The sequence below is a fragment of the Chelonoidis abingdonii genome, chromosome 15 (genome assembly GCF_003597395.2).
Source record: "Chelonoidis abingdonii isolate Lonesome George chromosome 15, CheloAbing_2.0, whole genome shotgun sequence".
NCBI classification, from domain to species: Eukaryota; Metazoa; Chordata; order Testudines; family Testudinidae; genus Chelonoidis; species Chelonoidis abingdonii.
In genome coordinates this window covers 35658097-35676612 of record NC_133783.1, presented here as the reverse complement: position 1 = coordinate 35676612, position 18516 = coordinate 35658097, and the positions used below count along the sequence as shown (strand labels likewise).

The following is an 18516-nucleotide window of genomic DNA, read 5'->3' as shown; positions in this document are numbered from 1 at the left end:
AGATGATGGAGATGGATGGCAGGAGAGAGATCACTTGATCATTGCCTATTAGCTTCACTCCCTCTGGAGCACCTGGCATTGGCCACTGTCGGTAGACAGATGCTGGGCTAGATGGACCTTTGGTCTGACCCAGTACGGCTGTTCTTATGTTCCCTGATAGCTTTTCAGGAACTATATCACCAGGCTTAAATAGGTCTTATTAAGATAAGGTATTAACAGCTTCATAATTTAGATTTCATAGAAATGTTTCTGTCATGAGGTTCTCTCACTGTTAGGATACCTTTTCCTGGCTGCTCAGAGGATTAGCTCTCTCCAGGTCTGACACCCACTTCCACTGTTTGCTCTTACCACAGCCCTCTCGCTCTCTGGGACTCAGTGGGCTCCCTCTTCATGACTTGGCCTTCCAGCCAGGTCACTGTCTGTTTTTCTCCCTCTGGGGGCATCAAAGTCCAACTGGATCAGTTGTCAGAATGCTTCTGCAGACAGTTTTCCAATCCAAGGCCAGGTCCTATGCTACTTTCCCAGCAGCTAGTAGAGAAACTTGGGCCTACCCACTATTCCGGATTCCAGTCCAGGGACCCTATGTCTATCTTTTAGCTCCCAGACTCTGTTGCTATTTCCCTGGACTCCTACCTACCTCTCTGCTTTATCTTATGTCACTCAACTCATCTCCATACACACATACACCAGGACTTCCAGCTCATACTCCCTTCTTCCAGGGAGTGGCTGCAGACTACTTCTGCTGCAGCCCCCTTCTGTTCTCAGCTTGCCAGCTTCATACTGGCCCAGCCTACACTTGCTCAGTTGAGCTTCATCTTCTATTAGGGCACCTAATTCTCCCCCAAGTGCAGCCTGTTCAGTTACTTAGCCTCCTCCCAGCTACCTGAACCCTTTCAGGTGATTTGTGGCATGAACGTAGCATCACAGTATCACAGAAATGTAGGGTTGGAAGAGACCTTGAGAAGTCATCAAGTCCAGCCCCAAATAAACCTTGACCATCCCTGTCAGGTGTTTGTCCAACCTGTTCTTAAAAAGCTTCAGTGATGGGGATTTCATAACCTCCCTTGGAACATAACTATCCTTAGAGTTAGAAAGTTTTTCCTAACACCTAAACTAAATCTCCCTTGCTGCAGATTAAGCTCATTATTTTCTGTCCTACCTTCAGCGGACATGGAGAACAATTGATCACAGTCCTCTTAACAGCCCTTAACATATTTGAAGACTATTATCAGGTCTTGCCTTGATCTTCTTTTCTCACGAATAAGCACAACCGTTTTTTTTAACTTTTCCTCATAGGTCAGATTTTCTAAACCTTTTATCATTTTTGTTGCCCTCCTCTGCATTGTCTCCAGTTTGTCCACATCTTTTCTAAAAATTGGGCATGCAGAACTGGACACATTACTCTAGCTGAGGCCTCACCAGAGCCAAGCAGAGCAGGACAATAACCTTCTCTATTTTATGTCAGACACTCCTGTTAATGCAGCCAGAATGATATTAGCCTTTTTCACAACTGCATCACATTGTTGACTCATTCAATTTCTGATCTACTACAATCCCCAGATCCTTTTCAGCAGTACTACTATGATCTACTCAGTTATTGATCATTTTGTTTTAGAGCATTTAAGTTTTCTTTCTCAAGTGTAGGACTTTGCACTTCTCTTTATTGAATTTCATTTTGTTGACATCCGACAATTCTCTCATCTGACAAGGACGTTTCAAAATATAATCCCATCCCCCAAAGTGCTTGCAACCCCTCCCAGCTTGGTGTTATCCACAACTTTAATAAGCGTACTTTCCACTCCATTATCCAAGTCATTAAGGAAAATATTGAATCATAAGAGACCCAAGATAGCTTCCTGCAGGACTCCAGTACATGTACCCTCCCAGTTTGACAGTGAACCATTAATAACTGTTCTTTGAGCATGGTCTTTCAACCAGCTGTACACCCACTTTATAGCACTTCCATCTAGACTTTATTCCTAGTTTGCTTGTGAGAATGACCTGTGGGACTGTGTCAAAAGCCTTCCTAAAATCAAGATCTATTATGTCTACAGTTACTCCCCATCCACTAGGCCACCAATCCTGTTGAAGAAAGAAATTAGATGGGCTTGGTATGATATTTTCTTGACAAATCCAGTTTGGCTATTACTTATAACCTGTTATACTCTTGGTACATAAGAACGGCCATATTGGGTCAGAGCAATGGTCCATCTAACCCAATATCTTCTCTTTTGACAGTGGCCAATGGCAGGTGCTTCAGAGTGATCCGTCCCATTGTCCATTCCCAGATTCTGGCAAAGAGAGGCCAGGGACACTTCAGAGCATAGTTCTGCATCCCTGCCCACCCTAGCTAATAGCCATTGATGGACCTATCCTCCATGAACTTATCTAGTTCTTTTTTAACCCTATTATACTCTTGGCCTTCACAACATCCTCTAGCAAAGAGTTCCAGGGGTTGACTGTGTGTTGTGTGAAGAAATATTTCCTTTTGTTTGTTTTAAACCTTCTGCCTATTAACTTCATTTGGTGACCCCTAAATCTTGTGGTATGGGAAGAAGTAAGTAACACTTCCTTATTTACTTTCTCCACATCAGTTATGATTTTATAGACCTTTATCATATGCCCCCCCTTAGTCGTCTTTTTTCTAAACTGAAAAGTCTCAGTCTTGTTAATCTCTCCTCAGATGAAAGCTGTTCCCTACTCCTAATCATTTTTCTTGCCCTTTTCTTCCCTCTTATCCCATGACAACGTACTTTGCTTAAGAGCCTTTGGTGAGGGACCTTGTCAAAGGTTTTCTGAAAAACCTAAGTACATTATATGCATTGGATCACCCTTGTCCACATTCTTTTTGACCCCCTTAAATAATTCTAGTAGATTGGTGAGGCATGATTTCGCTTTACAAAAAACATGTTGACTCTTCCCCAACAAATCACGTTCATCTGTGTGTGTAATAATTCTATAGTTTCAACCAATTTGCCTGCTATTGAAATTAGGCTTACTGGCCTGCAATTGCTTACAAATTGGTTGTTTAATAATTGGTTCCAGTATCTTTCCAGGTATCGAAGTTAGGCTGACTGGTCTATAAATCTCTGGGTTTCTCTGGGTCTTCTTTGTTCCCCTTTTTAAAGATAGGTTCTATATATGTCCTTCTCCAGTCCTTTGGGACCTCACCCATCCTTCATGAATTCTTGAAGAGAATTGCTAACAGTTCCAAGACTGCTTCAGCTAATTCCTTAAATAGCTTAGGATGAATTTTGTCAGGCCCTGCAGACCTGAATCCATTTAACTTATCTAAATATCCTTTAACACGTTTGCTTTCTATTTTGGCTTGAATTCCTTCTCCTTCGTTGTTAATTTTAATTTTGCTGCTTATCTGGTCACAATTAATCTTTTTCATGAAAACTGAAACAAAATAGGCATTCAATATCTCAGCCTTCCTGATATCATCTGTTATTAGCTCATCTTCCCTGCTAAGTAGAGGAGCTACACTTCCTTTGTCTTTCTCTTGTTCCTAACATATTTAAAGAATCTTCTTATTGCCTTTTATGTCCTTTGGTAGATGTAACTTATTTTGGGCCTTCGCCTTTCTGATTTTATCCCTGCATACTTGTGGTAGTCTTTTGTACTCCTCCTTGGCAATTCATCCATGTTTCCAGTTTTTGTAGGATTCCTTTTTGGATTTGCAGCTAATTAAAGAGCTGCTGAGGAAACCATATTAGCCTCTTACAAATCTTCTTATCTTCCCTTCTCATTGTGATAGTTTGCAGTTGTGGCTTTAATATTGTAATGTCAGCACTCCTGAACTCCTTATCCCTTAGATTTTCATCCCATGGGACCTTACCTACCAATTCTCTAAATTTGTTAAAATCTGCTTTTTTCCCCCCATCTAGTACTTGTATAATTTCTTTTATCACAGAGTTGAGCACCTCACAACCTTTAATATATTTATAATAGTAACTCCCTTCTGAGGTACAGAAGTGCTGTTATTCTCATGGGCTTTAAAGCTAAGAAAGATTAAGTGGTTTATCCCAGTCTGTAGCAGACAAGGGAAGGTCTCCCAGCTCTCAGGCTGCCCCCTTAACCACTGAACCGTCCTTTTCAAACTTTATCTCAACTCCTGAGGCCTTTAGTCCATTTTTACTCAGTCCACATTCAGGCAAACTCCAGTCAATGGAAATTTGACTGAATAATGTCTGAGTAAAAACAGAATAAGGATTTGGACCCTAATGCGAATGGGGCAGGGGGAGGAATAGGAACTATTTTAAAAAAATTACAATATAATATTCCTTTACTAAGCACTATATACTTATGTCTATGCGGTCTGGCATTAATATATCAGTCTAAAAACAAAATGCCAGAATTGTAACTTTTGTACTGACCTTTAGAAGCAATAAGCTGACTGATTTTTACACAATGACACAACCACTTATATCATGATGGGAGGAAGTAAGCCTGAATTCTTCTCAGCTGTAAATCCCTGGTTTTGTTGTGGTGTTTTGTTTTTTTTGTGTGTGGTTTGTTTGTTTGTTTGTTTGTTTGTTTTAATATCAGTGATAGGAATGAGCGTAACAGAGACATCTACAGACAAAACTAGTAAAGCTGTCTTGTAGCTTCGCTAGTGGACCCTTGCTTTCTAAAATTTGATTCTTAATATTTTCCCTTTCTGTGCTAATTTCTTTGCTGTCTTCTAATGGAGTCTTCCTCTGGGTCTAGGCACCTGGAGTTACTTGTATCAAAGAAGAGGATAAAATGTATCTCAAACTAATTCCATGCTCTGAGCTAGTGTGAGAAGAGCACATGTTGGTAGTATGGTAGTAGACAGGTGGGAAATCGTTCTGATTCTATGGATATACTGTACAGCATCTGCATTTACTATGTACAAAGCACCCGTCTACTGTGTGAAGAGCAGTAATGTTCTGAAACCAAGGTGTCTTCATTTAAGAACTACATTATAACCAAATTATATAACAACAAAAAGTTACTTGCTTAACCCAGATGCCAGATCTTTAAACACACACACACACACACACACACACACAATCAGACCTAATGTTCAGAATCTGACTTTATAGTGGATTGAATCCAATCTCAAAATAGGTGTTCTAAATTTCACTTTTCCTACATATTTTTTGTTTACTGGACTTTTTTAGATTTTTACAATAATTAAAAGGGATGCCTACCCAGAGCTCCAGGCACTACCCCGACCAGTTATATAAACAAAAAATACAATTAAACTGCAGTTTACTGCCTTCTCTTCAACAGCCATCAGAACTGAATCCCCTATAAAACAAAACACAAAAACTCCCTTTGCCCATGCACACCTAACCCTCATATAACCCCACCCTCTAAGCATACCGCACAGAATGAATGACAACTGAAGCCCTATCTCAAGTATTTACAGTCATTTAATCAGCTAAACCAAATCAATGAAAGTCCAGGATGCTGCAGTATGTGGTGTTAGTGATTCACCAAGTGACAACTATCTCTCCGAGTCTTTGTTGAACAAATGTTGCAACATGGTGTTAGGGGACATTGTGCCACTGGAATTTTTGTTTGAGACCTAAATCTGAGTTTCTTGTGTTCATTAAAAATCTCATTTTTTATTAACAGTCTTGTGTTCATAATAGCATTAGCTCATAATAATAGCACTAACACCTATACTGCCAATAGTAGCATCTCATTACTTGAGAAATAGTATCTCATTTTATATATGAGATACGCTATTACTAACAAAAGTCTCTTAATAAGGAGAAGTGGGATTTTTAATGACCACAGAAATTATAAGGAACCCAGTTGTAGACCTCACTTAAAAGATGTGTGATAAGATATAGCCACCCAGCTTATATACTGCTCTGTTCTTAACAGGTTCTCAAGACATGCACACTATTAACTAAATCAGTCTAATAATATCATTTTACTGTAACTTGTCTTCCCTGTCCCCACCCCAATATCATATGATGTTTTAACTTACAGTCAAATTCTGAGATGAGTTGCATACTTTCAACTCCCACTGCAACTAATGAGAACTGAGGGTACCTAGTTCCTCTCAGTATTTGGCCCTTAGATTTCAAGATAATAGGGCAAGAAAATTGTTTTATACATGTGTAGAACATTTAATCAGAACTATATTATTCATGATCATTTTCTTATTATTTTAATGTTATGCTACTTCAAGTATGTTGCACCACAAACCCAAGTCCCTCCCGTAACACATTCTATGATGTTCTTTATACCGTGTTATCAGCTTCCTCAACGCTTCTCTGTCAAGCATGGAGCTGCTAAGCACTCGATAGACAACAAAATGCATTCCTATGGACGGCATGTGTATTTATTCTTTAAATACAGCTGTTCCATTTCTAAATTTACCCTTGCATTTCAGCACTGCAATTTGTTTTTCAATCTTACCTAGAAAAGAGTGTCATAGCAGAAAAGAATTTGTAACTTCTCCCACATGGCTTGATTTTGCTCAGGCTGACCTGTGCCATGAGCATGTGGTATATCATGTACTATGTCTTTAAAATTAGTCATGCATAGTCATCAGGGCCTTCCCATTGCAAGGGAATGTACATGATGCAGACACATTTAGGGTCTGCACAGAGTCTGTAAGAGCCATCTTGTCATGTGACTAATGAAGAGTGTTGTGGTTTAAACATTATATCCCTGATCTCACTCTGGGTTCCTAAAGCACAAAGCATATTTACATACAAAGCTGCCTGACCCCGTTAGAAAGCACAGTGGGGAACTGGCTTCTATTGTTTCAGCTATCACCACACAAAGGGCGATTTAATTGCTCTTTCATTTAGCCTGAATGAATGGTGCTTCGTACACCCATAGCCTTTACCCAGGCCTGCAATTGATGGCAGTCAACATTACAAAATGCACACTGTAAGGATGTGCAAACTGGTTCCAGTAAAATAAGTTCAAATGAGTTGGAGCTGAATATTAGCTCAAACCTGAAACAAAGCTTTTATAATGTTTGAAAAATCATGCTAAATTGATTTCCACATGTCTCTGCTGCCTATTTTTGGCTAGGACAAATACTTAAATACCTGATTACATGGCATGTGCAAACTAGCTGAAACCAAAAAATATCAGAAATCTAACAAAAAAGGCAGCTCATTAAATAACCCCAGCCTTAGGTCAGTCAAATGTTTATATCTCCCATTGAACTTCCAAACAATGTAATTGCTCATTACTAAAGGATTCCAGTGATTTTGTGTTATGTATCTTGTACTCTCCTCTCCATGTTTACTTGTGATGAACAGGGCTTGCCATTTCAGAGACCCTTGGCCTCTACACTGTGGCCCCATCTACACGACGCGTGAAAATCGATTTTAGATACGCAATTTCAGCTACGAGAATAGCGTAGCTGAAATCGAATATCTAAAATCGAGTTACTCACCCGTCTTCACCGCGCGGGATCGATGTGCACGGCTCGCCATGTCGAATCCGGAACTCCGTTTGTTTTGGTGGAGTTCCGGAATCGATGTAAGCGCGCTCTGGGTTCGATATATCCCCGTCTAGACGAGACGCGATATATCGAACCCCGAGCTTTCGATTTTAACGCGCCGAAATGGCGCGTCGTATAGACGTGGCCTGTGATAAAACACTTGCAGCACAGAATCTCAGAGATCACATGATCTGACTCCAGCAGAGAGGTTGGGCTTCAGGGCTAAAATTAGCAGTATAGATGTTCCAGCTGGAGCTGGAGCTCAGGTTCTGAGACCCTATGAGGTGGAAGGGTCTCAGAATCCAGGCTCCAGCCTGAGCCTGATTAACTACACTTCTAATTTTAGCCCCAGCCCATGTCAGCTGCCCTGAGTCAGCCACAGCCATGTCTCAGGCTTTTACTGCAATGTAGACATACCCTAATTCTCCTTCTCCTTCCCCACCCCCCGCCCCCCTGACTGCACACCATGCATACACCTGGAGCAAGATACCTATCTGCTTCTTATCTCCAACACTATAAATCTAAGATACATAGCTACACAGTAAGAGGAAGCAGTGCAGTATGGGGTGAATCTGTTATTCAGAACTTTCAGACCTCAAGCAGTCATGTGTTTGTGGTATGTTTGTAATATACTTGATGTATTATGGGAGAATCCCAGGCACAAAGCGAGATGATTAATAAAACCTGTCTGCCTTTTTAAAATGTGCTAAATCTATACATACAGAACAAAGAAACCCAAACAAATAAGGAGTCACAAACTGAAATTGTCCTGTAAGAGGTCTTGAGCTATTGGTTCTTATTTCTTACTACAACCCAGTGCAATACATTTGACCACTACCACCTCCTATAGATAAAAGAAAGGGTTTGGGGGAAAACTCACTGTTATACAGCCATCGTGATATCTCAATTACCAAAATATATATGTGCTAAATACATTTATGTCAACCCAATTTAAAAATGAACAGTGTTCAAAGATCCTACAATCTATCATTTATTCCCTGTAGTTTGGTAAGCTACTGTTTGGGGGGAGATTTTGTGCTCCTGAATCCTTTAGGCTTTGTTAATACTTAGGATCACTCTCTTAAGATTTCACCACATACTTTTCTGTATAATTCACCTGCACATCTTTATATAACGATTTAAAGATATAAAGTCTAATGACAATTACAAAAGCACAAAGGAGCCATGTAAAGAATGAAGAGCACAACAGGCCTATATCTGAATCAAGACTCACACCTCGCAAACATCATGTTACCAACAAGTCCCAAGCATACATCACATCAGAAGAAACCGTGATTATTACGACTATGATGACAGTTCTATATCCATAACTCTGCCAGAACAAGGTGCATGTGTTACTTAGTTTATACCTAAAATAGCAAATCTTACCAAGAACACAAGGTCCATGACTAATTCGCATCAAACTGAGCGGATTGCAGTCACAATCATCTTAAACATGAGGGTGCATCATGCAGATACTAGAATCCCAGAATGTAATACTCCATCTTGTTGCAGCATCTCTGATCACATATGGGCCATACGCCACACTTTGGCCATCTCTCCATTATATACAATGTATCTAAGTACTATGTAGTGTATATTTTTAGTATTAGCATTATAGATGTAGGGAATAATTATAAAAAGGATCAGGAGATGGCACAAGGGTGATGGCACCAGTAACTTGTAAGCTATTTTAGGCCCTGATCCAGTAATTGATAACACACAGGTGCACAGGTGGAGCCCTACGTGGACTCCCAAGGTGCTCTGTATGCTACGAGTTGCATGTTTCTGGCTTCTATGATTAATACAATTTAATTTCTCTCTTTCTCCTCTCCTCTCCTCACATGACAGCTTTACCTGTAGTTGTAAAGAAAAAAGATCGAGAGAAGTACAGAACATGTTTTAAGTCCCAGAAGAGCATTTTAATTACCATTTTTCTGGAAGGTACTCTTATACTGCTAGCCAGTCAGAAAGAAAGAATTGAAAAACAGACAAACAACACAATAGATTTAAATAATTTCTGGTGCTAGTGTATATTTACTTGTATAACTAAACTTAGTTTCATAACAATACTGTAAGGAACAGCATCTATCAGTGGACTGAGCATGGGGCTGGGAGCCAGGAACTCCTGCATTATAGTCCTAATACTGCCACTAACTTGCTGTGTGGCTTTAGGAAAGTCACTTAACTTACCTGTATTTCCATCTGCCACAACTGCAAATTGAGAATACACCTATCTTAAAGGAGAGTTGCGCAGATTAATTATGTAAGCTTAGGATAACATTTTGTTTGGGATTTGGATTTTTGTTTTTTCAAGGGTTGCTTGTTTGATACAGCAATTTGCAGCTTTACATACATTACATACCAAGTATTATTAGTGCTTGGGAAGAGATTTGGGTGAAGTACTGGCTCCTCCGAAGCCAATAGGACTTTGACTTCAGCAGGGCCAGGATTTCACCCAAGATTGTGATGTTACAGAAAATATTTAGGTACTAATTTTGATTTACTGGGATGGTGAGATTTTTTTTCATTGACTTCACATATGTTCTCCCTAAATTAAAAAACTTAAAAGAAAATAACCAGGCAGGTAGGAAATTCCAAGATCATCTAGCTAGGCAGAAATTACTGGTCTCTCAGGTCAACCAACACACCATGTCTACCTTTGCAGATATTGGGCTCTTTCCTGCCACCTTTTCTTCTCCCAACCAAGTTTCTAAGAATGAGGGTATGTCTATACTACCCACCGGATCAGCGAGTAGCGATCCATCTATTGGAGATCGATTTATCATATGTAGTGTAGACACGATAAATCAATCCCCAATCACTCTCCCATTTACCGCTGAACTCCAGCTTGGCAAGAGGTGGAAGCAAAGTCAACGGGAAAGCGGTTCGATCCTGCACCGCGATCCTGCACCGCGAGGACGTGAAGTAAGTGATTCTAAGTTGATCTAAGATACGTCAACTTCAGCTACTCTAGTCTCGTAGCTGAAGTTGTGTATCTTAGATCAATCCCCTCCACCCTCCCAGTGTAGACCAGGCCTGAGTATCAAGAAGGAAAACTCATTGCCTTCAACCACACATTAAGGCTTTTTTTAAAGCATAAAACTTCTATTATTGTATTGTACCATTTTTAGGTATGGGAATTTAGTTTCAACAACAAAAAGCATGGAAAATCCTTTGTGATATCATAATGTGCAATACAAACATATCACTTCATCTTTTTTGTATAAGGTTTGTTTGTCAGCTAATTGATTTTTATAGTGCTAAACCAAGAATCTGTATTTTTCGGAATCAAAACCCTTGGGAATCTGGTCAAAAAAGTCTTTCTTCCTAGGATTTGTCCATGTAAGTCTTCTTACAGTTTGAATAACTATTAGGAACAAACTTCCATACTCTCCCATTTAGTTCCTTTGCTTGCTCTCTATAGCTCAGAAATCAGCATTTTGTGTATGTCCGGGGGAGGGGAGGGGAAAGTGAAGTCACACATTATTTATTCTACTTACCTTCTGAAACCACCAGTTATGGTCACTAAAGCATTTGGTAAAAATGTCCGTACAGCATTTTTAACAATCAAGCTTACTGCATCTGCTTCTGCCTTAGATACACGGCTAAGGAGGTCTTCATAGTAGAGAAACCCTAAAAGTAATTTTACATGAGTAAAAAAATGTTGATCTAAATGAAATATTAAAATATACATATTATTAAGCAAGCTAAAGATAAGGCTGATAATCATCTGTTAAGCAGGGAGTCAAAAACACTCAAGTTGCATGACGGGCATGTGGTTCCTAAGCTGACCCCAATTAAGACTGGATGTCTTTCTAAAATATATATTTTACTTCAAACAGAACTTATGAGCTTGATGTAGGAAGTACTGGATAAAATGTCATGGCCTGTGTTATACAATGAATTCAGACTAATCATAACGGTGCCTTCTGGCCTTAAAATCTATGACCAGCTTGTTTTATTTCAACATTACTTCCAAATATGGCTCTACCGTTTCAGAGTCATCTCAAAAAATTTCTGCTTTTCACAAGAACAAACCAGGGAAAACTTATTGATACATTTATTGAGTCTATTATTAATGTTCCCCAAAAGAAAAATGTCACTAGCAGATTTCCGTAGAAGCTCCAGGTCCCTGATGGGGAATGACTCTCTGGCTTCACCAAAGAAGTTCAGTTGCTGAGGACTGGGAGGTGAACGGAGACTAGCAAGGGTGGTTAGGAGATAAGTGCCGACAAGAACAGAAAAGGTTCTGGTCTTTCTTGGGGAGCTAGGAGGAAAGTGTCACTGGAACATAAGAAGAGGCTGCATTGTTTTTTTAAGGTCACAAAAGAAGTGGTAGTTAGGAATGGCTGATATGAGATCAAGTGTCTTCAAAGGTTCTGTAAGCTGGGCTCATCTAAGGCTTTCAGCTTTACAAGGGATTGAGAGTTGATCAACTGCTACAAAGACTACAGCAGCCTCTGGTGTTAGTGAAAGTTAAGATTTGATACTGGTGAAATCCTGGCCCCAGTGAAAGAAAATGGGAGAGCTCCCATTGAGTGACTTCACCCTTCATGTTTTAGAGGCTTAGGAAAGGAAAGGACTGGACTGGAGCCCTGGCAGTGGGGACTACTCATATCTGGACAGAATTTGGAGGGGATTGGACCTTTGGACCCATGCAGACTTTCTTGTAATAATGACTATATTAACAATGACATTTAAATCACATAAAATAATCAATAGCATTAGTGTGACTGAAAATAATAGTGAGCTTTAAAGAATGATAGAAAAAGTGCACCTGGCACAGGCACATGCATGTGAAGGTCACCATATTGCACATATGGAGGTTTGTCTGTATAGTACATTAGTGAGCACCAGCTGGGGGGTAACTTCTAGCACACGATACCATGTTGTACACTAACTCTGTGTGGACCCTTCGCTCCCCTCTCACTCCTTGGGACAAACTGAAAGTTTCCTAAATAGCCAGTAGGTGACAAAGCAGAGGCTTTTACCACTTGAGATAAAAGGTGTGTGTGTGGAGAAAAAGCTCCTCACTTCACCTGGAATTGAAAAAAAATGTATATCCAGGTAAATAATAAATTTATGCCAGTTGGAAAAAAAAAGTTTTGTTGTGTTTTTAAGAAGAATTTTAAAGCATCCTGCATTCCCCAGTCAGAGCATTTCAACAACCAGTTTTAAAGGAGAACATAGTTTAGCTTTCTCAAAAATTGTTACCGTGTATCATGAACTGGGGCCAACATCACAATCATCAGTGAGGAGGAGTCAAACTCAGAACCTATGGCAACAAAAGCTCAGGCCTCTGCCACTCAAGCTAAAGGAGAGCTGACCACAGAGGTGTTGATGACCGGAATATACAGTGTATTTTAAAACCAAACCAAAATTTATTTTAAAATCCCAGGGGCTACACCTCTGGCATAAATACAATTGGGTCTACATTTTTCCATTTCAAGGGGAACTGAGGAGCTTTTCTTCAGAAACAAACAAAAATAATGTTAAAATTGGCTTGACTGTGTTTGGCAACAACCTTCCAATGAGGAAGTTCCCTTAAAAAAGTTACTTAGCAAACTCACAGCCCAAATAAAGTTTAGTTACAGTCTGTAAGGAACAGACATACTAAAAACATTTTCTATTTTAGTTAGAAAACTTAAATAACTCAAAGTTAGAGGTATTGAAATTGCCACCGAATCCAAGAACAGAGATCCACAAACAGAATGAGAATGGGAGGCAAATTAATATAGTCTGGGGGAAAAATGACACACCTGTGTGCATTAAGAAAAGGGGTATTGGTGTATGGATCATGTAGCAGTCCCAGAGGATGCTCCCTTTTGGTGCACCAGGAAACCGCAGTCACCCTGCCTCAGTTTCCCCTCATCTATGATGGTTCTCTCAGCCTTCAGCACAGACTGGTTGCTGTAAAGATTCAGCACTCTGCCCCACTTATAAAAAAATGATGCACAACCCTTCCTATGAACATCTGTCCTGTTGCACAAAGTCTCGACCCTTCTTTTCCTGGGCTTAATTTCCAACTCTCCCTTGGATCCAGTCAGTCTCTTCTTCCTCCCATTAACAGCAGGAGTCGCTGTACGCTTTACTAGGTTGGTTACATGTGGGGGAACCCACATGCACCTTCAGCTAAGGGCTCCCAACCCTGGGAACCCTGAACAACTGGGCTATCTGTACCATAACTCAAACTCACTCTCTTTTGTTCCTAGAGCCTCGTCCTATGTATCAACCTGACCTGTCTAGAAAGTCCTTTCCACCATATCTTCCCAAATGTCAATCCTGGGCTCAAACGTCTTTTCCTGTGGGGCAGGTTCCACAGCCCTCCTTCCCTGGAGCTGTGTTTTGATTCTAGTAGGCTTCCTTCAACCCTCTCGTTCTTCCCACTGTAGATCCTGGACCTCTCTGAGTCCTTTTCCCTCAGGATTCTTCCTTGCCCTCAGTCCTGGACTCAAGCTCCTGCCCTGAGACAGGGTGATCACAGCCATCCCTCCTAAGGCTGTGCTTCACTTCTGGCAGATGTTTATAGAGCACCAACACCTTGGGGTACACAAGACAAATCAGCTCCTGCAGTGTTGAAAGTTGAGAACCACTGCTGTAGCCTACACTAATTAATGCAGTCTTAAAGGCATTAAAGTACTTAATCACAGATCTTTTAGTGGGGGGTTTACCTGCTTTCTGCATCCTTGATAGCTTCAGAGTCTTGTCAGCTTTTACTTCTTCCAGCGTCCGAAAACCCATTCGGTACCATTTTTCTGATGTCTTCAATCCCACTCCAAAGACAGAAATAAATAGCTAAAGTAAACAGAACAATGCAGATTTCAGTGTAACTGCAGACATCTGCTGAGACAACACAGTGCTGCTTTCAAAAGGAACAATGGATTAACATAAAGTAAAAAACAAACTGGTTTGTGTGTACAACTAAAACATAGGGCAAAATTCAACCTCATTGGATTTGTTGTACGAGTGTACCTTCCTCTCTTTTTTGGTTTGGTTTTTTTGCACGATTACCCGGTGCAGCCAAATGGCTATCATACCTGAACAGTTTTAATTAACTTGAAATCTAAAAAAAAATACAGCAGCATCTCAGCATCTTGGCATGATTTTGCTAAATATGTAGGATTTTCAGTAGTACTAAGCAACCATTTCACCATTCAAAGTAACTGTTTAAGTAATACAAGCAGTAAGCTTATATATCAATTTTAAAACCCCCCCTCTTCTAAGCCAGCACTACATTGACTTCCTAGCATAAAGGAGAAGAACTGCCTCCACATTGTCTGTTTAGCCTCAGTGACATCCTGATTTTACTGTTTCTGAACTACAAGCTGTTGCTTGTACATCTCCTGATGTTGATGCCACTGCACTCCCATGAGATGGGGTCAGTGTGAACATTTTGGCTCTTAAGGACTAAGTTGATAGAAATGAATCTCGATGCCCACAAGACAGAAGTGTGGATATGGATGGTAAGTACACAGAGCAGTTATCTAGATCTGAAAAGGTGTCCTACAGAAACATAAGAATTTGCACTTGATGCTGAACACTTTCTAAGAAGGGACTCAAACGCAAACGGAGAGGCAAATTTTTGCTTTGCCCATTGTAAATACAGTTCCAGTCCTGCAGCCCTCACATGAGTCATCCCATATTTCACAAATATTTCTTCTAATAAAAATACCAGAATGTGCTGTCTACCAAGTCAAGCTGCATCTCATATTATATCTAACTCAGCTCAGCTGCCCCTCTATCCCTTCATCCATTTACCCTTCATGCAGACAAAAGACAGTGATCATTTGGAAAAGGATTGATGGGGTTGGTCCCCTGGATTGATGCCGGATGTTTCTTACCCTTCCTGAACAATCATAGCCCAACTTTATTCATAGATTCTAGGGCTGGAAGGGACCTCAAGAGGTCACTCATGGCAGGACCAAATACTGTCTAGATAGATATTTATATCTGTCCCTGATAGATATTTATCTAACCTACTCTTAAATATCTCCAGAGATGGAGATTTCACAACCTCCCTAAGCAGTTTATTCCAGTGTTTAACCACCCTAACAGTTAGGAACTTTCTCCTAATGTCCAACCTAAGCCTCCCTTGCTGCAGTTTAAGCCCATTGCTTCTTGTTCGATCCTTAGAAGCTACAAGATGAATACATTTTCTCCCTTCTCCTTATGACACCCTTTTAGATACCTGAAAACTGCTACCGTGTCTTCTCTCTATCTTCTCTTTTCCAAACTAAACAAACCCAGTTCTTTCAGCCTTCCTTCGTAGGTCATGTTCTCTAGACCTTTAATCATTCTTGTTGCTCTTCTCTACCCTCTCCAATTTCTCCACATCTTTCTTGAAATGCGGTGCCCAGAACTGGACACAATACTCCAGTTGAGGCCTAACCAGCGCAGAGTAGAGTGGAAGAACAACTTCTCATGTCTTGCTCACAACACCCTGTTAATGCATCCGAAAATCATGTTTGCTTTTTTTGCAACAGCATCACACTGTTGACTCATATTTAGCTTGTGGTCCACTATAACCCCTAGATCCCTTTCTGCCATGCTCCTTCTTAGATAGTCTCTTCCCATTCTGTATGCGTGAAACTGATTGTTCCTTGCTAAGTGGAGCACTTTGCATTTGTCTTTATTAACTTTATCCTCAGACCATTTCTCCAATTTGTCCAGCTCATTTTGAATTATGACCCTATCCTCCAAAGCAGTTGCAATCCTTCCCAGTTTGGTATCATCTGTAAACTTAATAAGCATACTTTCTATGCCAATATCTAAGTCATCGATGAAGATATTGAATAGAGCCTGTCCCAAAACAGACCCCTGCAGAATCCCACTTTGATTCAGGCTTTACCACTGGTTGCTCCTCCAGCTCTAAGCAGCTCTTTCTTTTTGGCCAGGAAGGAGGAGACTGATGCTCCACCCCTTTAGGCTGAGCTGAGGGAGAAACAAAGGGTCATTGAAGTTTTCCTGCTGCTACAGCAAGGCCTTTCATCCCATTCACCCTCATGCAGCGGGAGTGGGGGCTTTGGGCAAGTGGATGATCTTTAACCTTTGGATACTGTAATTAATAAGCATATAATGTTCTTACATTGTTAAACCATTGTATTATTTTTTCCATTCACATCCATGTACCCCTACATTTTACTATGTCATGTCACAACTTTGGGGGCAGACAGAATTTTTGCAGAAAAATAAATATATTTGGTGGTTTGGGCTGAGATGGTAGATAGGAGAGGGTTTTATGTATCTCCCAGAAAGGTGGTATTCAGTATGTAGCTGGGACCATAAGATTAACCAGAAATGATGGACTGGAGTCTGTTTCAGTGGTGACTCTATCTCTCTCTACAAGGATGAAGCATAGCTTAGTGCAAGCTATTTGTCCAGAGCGGGATGCTTTCTCCAGCAGTTTTGACTTTGGGATCTACCAGTCAGGACAAGAGCTGCTCAAGGTCAGTCTGAGTGCTATAGCCACACTTTGGTGCACAGACTATGTTCATTCCCCTCCTCCATTTGCTTATGTTCTTGTTGGTTATTAAATAAAGTTGCTGCCATTGTGCCAGAAATTATCCACTTTTTGGAAGTATATTTTTGGGAATCCCCTGGGCCATGCTACTACAGGAATATTAAATCCATATGATTAAAAACACAATATGAACATAACAAAAACAAAAGAAAAGTATGTAATATGTTCAATGTAATATGAAATACAAACACTTTATGGCTATTTCAAATATTACTCAGCATAGTCAATGTCAATTGATTTCATCAAGGCAGAACTACAAAAACAAGTTAGACCAGCTTGCAGGTCCAACTGAAGCATCTGATTTTTCAAGATACATGCTGAATATTTTCATTCATGAATCGGTGTTCTCTGTTTGTCTATTTATGCTAATTCTGACATTTAACTCTTTGTTTCTGCTCCCCGTTTAAGCCAATATCCTCTTTTACTACAAACCAGCCAGTTATATCAAGATGCTCAAAGAAACCTACATTTATATATATAACACTAGTAAGATGCACAAGAGAAACACGTCTTATGACTTTGTTGTGCCACTTACAACATCAGCATTTGTATCAGTCATTCTTGAGTAAGGCTTGTAAATCTATAAATAAGGCAAGTCAATGGAATTTTAGTATGTTTCACTTCCATCCATTGCTAAGTAATTTTGTACATCAATTTTGTTTCAAGAGAAGAATGTAGAGCAAAATTCTAAAATATAAACAATATTCAGTGGATCAATCCCTCAAATGGATTGTGATATGAAAGTGGAGAAAAAAACATCCCTGCTTTTCCCAAAGCATATGTTCTTTATACTCACTTTGTCAATATTGTATCTCTGAGCAATTTCATTGCCCGTTCATATATGTGATGAGTGGCTGCACAATTTTCTTTTTCCATTGAATCTACAACCTTTGAATTCAGACCATGCTAATTTTATCTGGTGTTTTTCTAATGAGATTAATTCTTTGAAAGTAATTAAGATAAAGAAAAGGGAAGGATGAAAATCTGTATAATTTTAAATAGGAATTACCCTACATGTTGTATATAATAGGTAAGATTACCTATTCTTTGTTTGGAACATGGGTGTTTGTAAGAGAATATGATTACATTTTCAATCTTATTTTAAAAAATCATTTAGATTCTTATCTTTTAATGTTTTTGCTAGTGTTGCATTTTCAAAAGGGTCTGTTATTGGTTGCAGAATGATTCCAAGAAACTTTATTAATGCTTAGCAATGGTTAGAGAGCAGTAGTAAATGGACTCTATTGTCAGTGAAGGAAAACAAAATTAACTTTGTATTCTCTACAAACTGCAGTTCTTTAGCATTCACTGAAGTTAGATCCATGAAGTTCACTGCTGAAGGGTCTTTTAGGTTATAAATATTCCATTTTCATTATTGTATATGTGGTCAGTACTGAGCTTGTGCTGGTAAAAGTCATTGTACATTTACTCCCACTGTACCACAGTTTCTTTCAGTATTTACAAGAATTAATGTCAATAAGATGAATTGTCATTCATATTGTGTAAAGCTAAACACATGCTATACAGTCTGAGTTGCTCAAAG

At 39.7% G+C, this 18516-nt stretch overlaps 1 protein-coding gene across 1 annotated transcript in view; it reads right to left on the bottom strand.

Moving 5' to 3' along the window:
* The window catches only part of DNTT (DNA nucleotidylexotransferase), a 142493-nt gene that overhangs the window by 83357 nt on the left and 40620 nt on the right, over positions 1 to 18516 (bottom strand). Inside the window, exons 6-7 of the mRNA XM_032770255.1 lie at positions 14125 to 14248; positions 10954 to 11086 (exon numbers count right to left, since the gene is read on the bottom strand). Of these exons, the coding sequence (XP_032626146.1) occupies positions 10954 to 11086; positions 14125 to 14248 (257 nt within the window). The remainder of the gene's footprint in view (positions 1 to 10953; positions 11087 to 14124; positions 14249 to 18516) is intronic.